Source organism: Etheostoma spectabile, chromosome 7 (assembly GCF_008692095.1).
Source record: "Etheostoma spectabile isolate EspeVRDwgs_2016 chromosome 7, UIUC_Espe_1.0, whole genome shotgun sequence".
In the NCBI taxonomy this organism is placed as follows: domain Eukaryota; kingdom Metazoa; phylum Chordata; class Actinopteri; order Perciformes; family Percidae; genus Etheostoma; species Etheostoma spectabile.
This window is the reverse complement of record NC_045739.1, coordinates 10,507,645-10,517,228: the sequence shown is the minus strand read 5'-3', so window position 1 is coordinate 10,517,228 and position 9,584 is coordinate 10,507,645. Positions and strand designations below refer to the sequence as shown.

The following is a 9,584-nucleotide window of genomic DNA, read 5'->3' as shown; positions in this document are numbered from 1 at the left end:
ACACACAAACACAATTACAGCAGCAACACTGCCCTCATGTGTTAATAGGAAAACGATGCATTGCGCAAAACCTAATAACAAGGCAGTAACTAAATCTTTCACATTGTTCTATGGAATTAAACAAATCCAATCAAAACAACCAAGATGAGTTTTCAGGAAAAAACATTTATTTAAATGCAGCAACAAAATTGGGGTGAATTAAAAACATGGAAAACCATTTGAAATGTTTCATTTCTACCTCATTATAGTATGGCTTTGAATTTACCAGTTTACTGCAAGAACATGTTCCTTAGCCAAAGCAAGTCTTAGCCAATAATACAGTAGGTTGCTGACAGTTATGTATACCGTATATATATATTAATGTCCCATCCAACATTGAAACACTACTGAATATTTACAGTATATCATTATCAATTGATGTCGTCTTAAGTGCTGCACCAGGAATGTTATTGCAAACAATGCAAGCAGTAAGACTTCTGAATGCATACAAGTTGGTCACATATGTTAATAGACCTGGCAGCAATAGCCAGGGCTATTTGTGGTCTTTATTGGGGAATGTAAAGGCACTTCTTAAATTAAATGTGGAAAACTAATCCATGGAAAAGGTTGGGAGGGGCTCTAGAAGCTAACTGCAAAAAAGAGGGTACATGTGACAGGGTAAAAAAAGTTGGATGCTCTTTTTCTTCACCCGTTCATGACCATCCTGACCAGTTCTGTAAAACAGAGAGCAGAGAGAGACAATTGTGAGACTCAGGGTCTAAATCTTGGCAGAGACCCACTCCAAGAGGAGAGGACAGAAGGATTGAAGAGGGTACTGAGAGAAAGAGGTGAGGTAATCATCTCTATCTCCTTTTTAGCCATAGCATTTGGCCTTGTCTATGATCCAAGAAGAGCTGGTTAGAAAAGCCATCCTCAATGTATGCTTTCCTCTAGTTGAGAAGCAGAGAAAAGGGGAGAAGATCAAGGGAGCTAAAGTCCAGTCAGAGAGCGGCCAACTACAAATTCAGCTTCCATCAGTACAAAAGAGAAAACATTCAGCACAGGAGCAACTCATTGCAATTCTCTGGTTAGTAGAAAAAGGGACTGGTCCACTCTCCCAAAGCTGGTGGCTATATTTGATTATAAAATGAAAATGCTATTGTCTATTTCATCTGTCTGTAAAAAAAAAAGGAGCATGTCTATTATGAACAGAGGGAAACGCCTATTTTAATAGCACCAATGACATGCAAACAAGATTAGAAGAGCTGCCTTGGGACCTCCACACCCATCAGCTCAAAAAAACCAACAGTGGCCACCAGGCTTTCCCTGAATGAGACCAGTCACTTCACTGTGTCCACCATATCCCCTTATAAACTGAGGGGGAGTCCTAGACACATGCAGAGGGGCATGCTGCAGCCAGGGGCAAAGACAGAGGGCTGCAGGAGAGAGAGAGAGAGAGACAACAGCAGGAGGATACACATGGCTTAAAGCCTCAGGACTAAAATGAGAGGGACCACCAGGCTTCCCCACAGGAAGCTATGGCTCAAATCTACTTTGCAGCAGCACATCATTCCGGTTATATGTTCCTGCACGTATAAGGAGCATGACTACAGCTGATTAGTGTTAGGCTAACCTAATGGGAGTGGATTATTTAAAAACTAAAGTGCAGGAAAGCCTGGCGGTGCATCTCATAGTATACCAAATGCCCGTACCGGCCCTCAGCCTGACATGATGTGGCGGACAAATGCTGTGGAGGAAGAACAGTTAACACACTATCAGCAGCTGACATTCGTAAAGGGCCTCTATCAGCGGTCAATTAACCACAACTGTAAAGACACATAAAGGCAGTGAACAGTAACATGCCATTACTGTAGTGATAGTTTAGTAGATAAAAAGCCTTCCAATGATTGCCTTCAGATAACTATGAATAACTGAAGAAAAAACAACAACAACTACAAAGCGCGCGCGCACACACACACAAACACACACACACACACAGTATAATGCATGACTGAGGTTTCATTATCACGTTGCCAAGACTGGGTTCGAGGTTTCAGTTTGCAGGTTTGTGGAAACAGCATCGTCACACACACCAGTCTTATTATACCAATATTGTTTATTTCTTTTCCTCTCACCTTCATAATTGATGCAGCCATTTGCATCTTCATGTCCCGCCAAGAGCGTCTCAACTTCCTCCTCTGTCATTTTCTCACCTGATAAAGAAACAAAAATGTTCATTAATATTACTTTTTTTTTTATTAAAAAAAAAAAATAGATTTCACAAAACAATACAGGAAATAAAAAAGTAAAACAATGATTACATTACTAACACTAAAAACACACTTACACACACAATGATGCCAAATTAATAACATGCAAATCATTTAATTCATTGTTCAGTCTTTGTCACTTCATTTTGCACGGACACTATGCATTGTGGAGATTACTGTATTTTTGCGTAAGTGAAAAAATGTAAATAGCGTATACAATGAAGTCATCTCCAAACAAGTCTTCCCATCCAGCTAACTAGTTGTGGGTGTTAAAAATGGAACTTGCCTAACGTGGTGAGGACGTGACGGAGCTCTGCTCCCATTACTGTGCCATTGCCCTCCTTGTCAAAGACACGCAGTCCCTCCACAAAATCCTCCATGGAGCCTTGATCTTTATTCTTAGCGATGGCCTGGAACATGGGCAGGAACTGCTCAAAGTCTAGCATCTTGCTGTTCATCTCTGCAAAAAGTAACAGAATAAATAAGGAAAGTTTTTGAGCCTCCAGCTGTAACACAACCGTTAGATTAGAACTAGAAGATTGCTTTTTTGTGTTATTTTTCAAAGCACAGTGACAATCAAATGATTTATGTACACTAAAGAAGTATAACTCCCAGTAGGTTTCCCCCCCTCTCACCCTCAGCCTTGGGGTTGCCCAGGACCTTGAGCACCTCCGCATTGACAGGGTTCTGTCCCAGGGCCCGCATGACGTCCCCACACTGGCTGAAGCTGATCTTGCCATCTCCTGTCCTGTCGAACAGCAGGAATGCCTCCTTAAACTCTGCCGGATACACAGACACATGACGAATTAGGGTGGGGATATGACTTATTATAGAAACAAAGAGGTAATCACACATGGATGAATGATATGGAGATAGTATGTGAACTGAAAATAGATTTTATATTAAAAATAAAAAAAGGACTAGCCAGAAAATGAGAACAAGCAGACAAGAAAAAGAACAGATGACATGACTTGGTTTTCAGCTGGTAGGCCTAAATTTAAAGTGAGCGGGCAGGACACACAGCACCACACTGACAAACCTGCATGTTCCATATACAGTACCACTCTAGGCAAGATAACTAACCAGTCGATCCAGGATACACCTCTTGTACTACTCTATGGGCAATCTCAAACTTATGTTCTGGGGACAAGCTTTGTTCAAGCATTCAACAAATCAGATTTCTTTAAATTACTATGCCATTACTATTTCCATTGTAGAGTGTGACACAAGCACTGAAAAACAGTGTTCTCTCTGTACTCTGCTGGTTGACATTGCACACACCTCTAACTTCCTCAATTCAGCAAAATACGGTACATCTAGGTCTGACCAGAAGTAAACACATTTCCTACATAACATCAACATCAGATAAAAGCTTCAAACTTGTATTTTTAATTCTTAGATTACTATAAGTGGTGTAAACTCATGACTAAAGTATTTTAAGAATGATACTTATTTGTGTGACCAATGGTCAAAACAGCAAAATATATTTATGTTAAAATGTAGAAAAGCAAGGAAATAGTATTCAAAAAGCTGTAAACAACAAAATGTTTGGCAATTTTTCTTGATAAAACACAAAATAATGAATGAATTGACTAACTGTTTTAATTATGTTAATTGTTGTGAAGCTTTAAACTAAGAAATACCACAGCATGTGAACAATTTATGACATTCTGGACACATGCAAAAGGATTAAAACTAATTTGATTAAAGAATGTGAAAGTTATACAAATTATCTATTTCAGTTAAGGTTAATGTCATTCCAGTGTCATCTAATATTCTTTCACTCACTTATGGTAACCATTAAAAGATTAATGTGTCAGTAGCTTACACTGTTTTAGTTATTAATATACCAGATTCTGAAAGAGTCTATCGAGCAGAAAGGTCTCACAGGTGGCTTGGAACATTTTCTTTCCAAAACTTTAAAAACCTTATCTGACACCCCTACTGTTTACCAACTCCACTTTGCCATTCTATTTTACAGTGCTGTTGAGTAATTCAGGTTGTGAGATACCTAAGTATTCTGTAGCATTTCAATTGCAGTATTGAGTATTTTTGTTAGGTGGAATTGCCTGGGCCTAATCATTATTCAACAATGACTCAATCATGTCATTGATCATATGGTTGATTCATGTAGCTTTGATCTAACATCAATCAATCATTCATTCTAGTTAAGACTCAGTCAAACAAAAAGCTTAGCTAAGATCTAGTCATCAGGGAGACATGGAGTGGGATTACACAATATCTGGGCAGCAGTCTGAACCTAATGTTATGGGACAAGCCATTTCCCAAAAAGCTCAGGCACTGTTGTGGAGTTCTTCCTGTTCTGAGGAATGTGCCTCTTCCCTTCTGGTGTGTGAGTGCTGTTCCCAACACCATATTTGGTATTAAGAGGAGTGGAGGAAAGTAGGAGGAGAGTGAGAGTAGCTATAGCCTATTATGTCAACTAACTTTTAAACAAACCAGCCCTAGGACAAAAAACATACACCACTGTATCTAGCTCCAAAAAAGGGCACGCTCTAGGAGATGAGCCGCTTGGAAGATAACAGGCAAAGTTTATGGTAAACTGACACAACCAGGAATGACTACAGTCTAACAGAACAGGACTAATGAGAACAGATATGAGCTTCGGCAACGTTTGGCTTTTTAAGTAACGTTATTGCTAATGCATGATTGACCACATACAAAACACTGCAACACACGGTCAAAGCTGGTAAATATTATAATGTTATATGTAAAATGGGACTGATTTTGACGTACCAAACAGTGCAAAGCGACTCTCGTTGACATTTAAAACGTATTTGATTAACCCAAAAACCAACATGCAGCTCACACCCTAAACACTGCCGAAATAGCCATCAGTTTTGTGCTAAGGCGGTCCCCCTTTCACAGACTTACCATGAATCTGATCCAGGTTAAATTCAATCTGGAAAGAACAAGCAGTTGCAAGTGGAAAGTGATGAAATAGTACGGAAACAAAGAAGGAAAACCTAGCATAAAACCACGATTACCATGACAGGCGGGCATAGAGCAGGGTGAGAGTGGAAATACAGGGCAAATGTCATCTGAAACAAAGAAAGAATGAAAGCATGCAAAACAAGTGAGATCTGGAAAATGTCACCAAAATAAAAAAATCAAAACTTACCAAGGATTTGATCTTCCGAGAAGTCAGACTGTTCAAAGAGAAATTAAGCTAACGTTAAGGTTCCTTTTGCTCCGTAGTGCAAAGCTAGCTTGGGTTAACATCAAAGGCTTTTGACCATATTATTCCAGATAGTTAGATTTACTCAAACAGAATATTCCCAAATAATAGCACATTTAGCAATGATTAATATACACGCGGATACTTTGGTGACATTAATCATTAGCTAACGTTATTCGTATGATGGTTAACTTTATCTACGTTACCGTGCAAGCTAATGTTAGCTTCTAAAAGTTGCACTTCCGCTAGCAACCCGCGAGCCAATTCAGGCATACAAACTCAACTAAACATCTTCGCCAAACGTAACCATTTTATTGAAACAAGAAGCTAAATACACAAGAAAGATTGTAACGCTGGTCAAGTTGAGTGGAACAAAAAACCCACCATGGCTGTGTGTTGGATGAGGTGTGTCCGAGGCGTCGGGAAACCAAAAAATGTGTGTCGGCTCTCAGAGAAGGGCAGGGTGGTGAGAAGAAAACCCTAGCAGCCGTGCGTCATGACGTACAGCACGCACGACGTGCTCGCATGAGCGAGAACAGCTACATTCCATATATAGGAATAGAGCTCTAGGTATGTTTTGTGATCTACAGTAGCCTAAATGATTTATAAACTTCTTGAACTACTCACTTTATGTTTGAGGTGACAGGTAGGCATACATCATGCAATAAGTAACTTTAGGGGTAAAAGCTGAAGTTAAGAGTGTATAGTGATCCATAACAGACCAAATGTAATAAGTCCTAAATGCCACTTATTCTGATTTACATAATGAAGGTATGTAAATACTTAAGTCCATCTCCACTCAAAAATGTGTCTTTCTTTGCTTCTTGTGCTCACCTTAAATCTAGAGTCTACATAAAAGCATGATTTCTTGACATCCCAACTAGTGTGAATGGGACATTTGATGCCTCCAATGCATATTCCGAATGGACCCAGTGAAGTAGGAGACATCTTGTTTCAAGTAGTTACATTTTATTAATTATAATAGTGTATATTTAGGTTTCTGAGTTATAAGCTTCTAGTGAGTCGCTCTGTTTTTTGTTGAAAAAACATAGACACAAATCATAATTCGAAGGACAGTATTTTATGTCTTAAAACATGTTTGGAGGGATCTTTAATATAAATTACATTTGAGCAGCCTACCCTTAACCTGTCAAAGTACTCAGAGAGTTGATGGTATTTGTCCCTTTGTAGTGTGTGTTTGACTTAGATGATTTTGACCCCACTTGGGAAAATTAATGCATCATTGCAGTGACTTTGCTAAGCTTTGCATTAAGTGTGTCTGGCCTTGCAGGAATGTTGGATTACTTTAGGCCTGTAATCATGGACTGATTCCACATCTCGCAACAGCCTTGATAGCACTGTCGTTGCCAAGGAGGAGCTCTGGTTTCCTGGCATGTCTGTGGTCCCACAGAGAGAAGAAGCTGGTGTCTAAACATGGCCCATGTATCCTTTAATAGCTAAATGAGTCAGTCTCACTTCATAAAATCATGCAGTAACAGAAACACAGTGAAACACTTAAAGCACATGAGTATGGAAGCAAAGCTAAAGCACATTAGTACAAAGTGTAATGTGGGCATCCGTATAGTTTGAGTTTCTTCAACACATCTTTGCCGTAATGTTTTGTCTGACTGAGTTATGCTTGTCTTTGACCAGAACACATAATATGTAATGGTTTGGACTTATGTAATGTTAACATGTTTTTATTGGTCAATTAAACCAAGTAGGTACCTACTTAGATATAGGTACCTATTTAGTTTATTACATTTCCATATGTACTGATAATTAAATGTATTAACTGAATTATATTTATTTATTTTCCAGAGTATAGACTTTGTTGCTGGACAAACTGAATCAAAGAGTTTCTAAATTAACCTCATTCTTTCTGCTCAGTTCCGTATTGCTCTACATGTTGTATTTGGTTAACTGAAGCAGCCAACAATTGTCACTACCAAGATATAGGCTGCTGTACGGGGGGAGGTCTGTTATCTTTGCAGCCATTTTTTAGCTTTGAAAATGGGTCAAGCACAACTCTCTAAATTATTAATATAGTAAAAAGAGAACATTTTCCTCACTTTTAGTTTTGAATTAGGTATTTGTTTTGGTTATTTTTCTTCTTGTAATAATCACAGATGTGTACACTCATTTGTTGGAATCACCTTCCTGATGAAATAAATAGCACATACTGTGGCAGGAAGCAGTCTTTTTTCTCCCTTAGGAGGTCACTGACTCATTACGTTCAGTGTCCTATTTCTTTGCTTTACTTAGATTCAGTCTCATTTCAGATGGATGCTGACAGCTTATTAAGGTCAAAATCATAGAAAGCTACTTTGCAAATAATCAGCATGTTATGTTTTTGGTAAATTGACAAAATAATTACTATTATGTATCTCTATCTGAGATTCCCTATCTTGGCTAAGATTAATAGGATATGACATTTGAAAATATAGTCCTTATTCATGAATGACCAACATTAGCGTAACTGTAGTTACTCCACTCACCTCCAAAGTACTCGGGTCAAATGGTGAATCCGAAAGACGCAGCATCCTAGGTTTCTGCTCTGGAGTCGGTTTTGGAGCTGCAGGTGCCGCAGCGAGGCAGGGGTAAGGAGGACCCAGTCTGGGTTGGTTCACTGGTGAAGGAGACTTCTTAATGGAGGGTTCTCTCTTAGGAGCCATTCCTAATGTCCTGTACAGCCAAAAACTTAGTGTCAGGTCTCTGCACCAGCTATGGCTGCTGAGAGGAGATTTCAAGCTATGGAGTAAAGTGTGTCAGTTGTGGGTATCTTGTGGAGGGGAGGGGAGGAGGAAAGCAGGTTGACGATGCTGATGATGCTCAGGGACTGGCAGGTGGATGAGGTAGAGATGGACATATGGAATGGCATGTGAGTGAATTTGTGAAGTAAAGCGCAGGAGTATACATGAAAGCTCAAGTGTAGAATGAAGAGGAGGATAGATATAGAAAGAAGCGGGCTCAGCTGTGTGCTTTTTATTTGGGTCATAAATGTGTGTGTGGGAGTGAAGCAGCAATGGGAAGGATTCCTATGTCAAGCTCAATACACAGATTTTAGCCTAACTGACTTCAGACTCAAAAGAAATGCTGTAAGGAGTGTCATATATTCTTTGTCCCATTCCAAACCCAGCCTGCGGTAATAATAGGTTGTAATACATACATGTTCTGTCAGATACTCTCTTCCTCCTGTTTCCTGCAGACATGTTGACACAGATGCTACATGCTCAGAAAAAGAGGGACATTGGATATGAAACAGTTCACCATGACTAGAGCCAAATTTAGACTTCAGCATATTCACAGAGCATATGCTCTGTGAAGCTTGTAGACTGAATGGCAAAGATTCATACAGAATATATTACCAGAACAGTGCTCAAGGAACTGAAAGTGGCCTGTCATATTAAATGTTCACACATGAATATTGTGTGCAGTATATTTTGCCATATTTTGCCACATTGGATAAGATACAGTGGCTTGAGAAAGTTTACACACCCACGCTAAAGTTGGTTAAAAAGAGGATGAAAAACTATCCTTTGGAAATTGATCTTAATGCCTTAATTCAAAAAAATTAGGAAAATCCAACCTTTTAGGAACACCAATTTTCTTTGTGAATGAGTAATGTGTTGTAGATAAATAAATGTTCTTCCTTAAAATACAGGGGCATAATTATATGTTAAATTCCCATAGAGGCATGCACATTTTTAATTTTAAAGGCCAGTTATTCAATTGGATCCGGGATACTATACGTCCTGATAAAGTTCCCTTGGCCTTTGGAATAAACTAACCCCATATCATCACATACTCTTCACCATACCTAGAGATTGTGCATGGTGTTATTTCAGTTAGCGTAATAGCTGGTTTGATTTGCGTTGATCTTATGGAAAGTTCTCCATGCCAATCTCTAGGTATGGTGAAGGGTATGTGATGATGGGGGGCTATTTTAATTACCAAGGCCAAGGGAACTTTATAAGTACTACTTCATCAGTATCCTGGATTCATGAAATAACTGGTATTTAAAAATAAAAATGTGCCTGCTTCTATGGGAATTTAACACAGGTGTGTGTACACTTGTGCCCCCTGTATTTTAAGGAAGAACTTTTATCTATTTACAATACATTATTCATTCACAA

The 9,584-nt window shown here is 39.0% G+C and overlaps 1 protein-coding gene across 6 annotated transcripts; it reads right to left on the bottom strand.

The window, feature by feature from the left end:
• Window positions 1–145: 145 nt before the first annotated feature.
• On the bottom strand, window positions 146–8,138 carry zgc:153867 (myosin light polypeptide 6). Of its 6 annotated transcripts, none has more exons than XM_032520928.1 (7): window positions 7,947–8,138; window positions 5,145–5,172; window positions 2,885–3,028; window positions 2,536–2,709; window positions 2,115–2,192; window positions 1,679–1,726; window positions 146–713 (listed from the first exon to the last, which is right to left on the bottom strand). In XM_032520928.1, the coding sequence occupies exons 1-6, from the start codon at window positions 8,121–8,123 to the stop codon at window positions 1,698–1,700; spliced, it is 630 nt and encodes a 209-aa protein (XP_032376819.1). In that variant the 5' UTR covers window positions 8,124–8,138; the 3' UTR covers window positions 146–713; window positions 1,679–1,697. The 6 variants fall into 6 exon arrangements, with proteins under 6 accessions (XP_032376819.1, XP_032376818.1, XP_032376822.1 ...); XM_032520927.1 differs by having other exon boundaries at window positions 1,692–1,726; XM_032520931.1 differs by lacking the exons at window positions 5,145–5,172; window positions 7,947–8,138 and adding exons at window positions 5,392–5,419; window positions 5,833–5,984 and having other exon boundaries at window positions 1,692–1,726.
• Window positions 8,139–9,584: the final 1,446 nt, after the last annotated feature.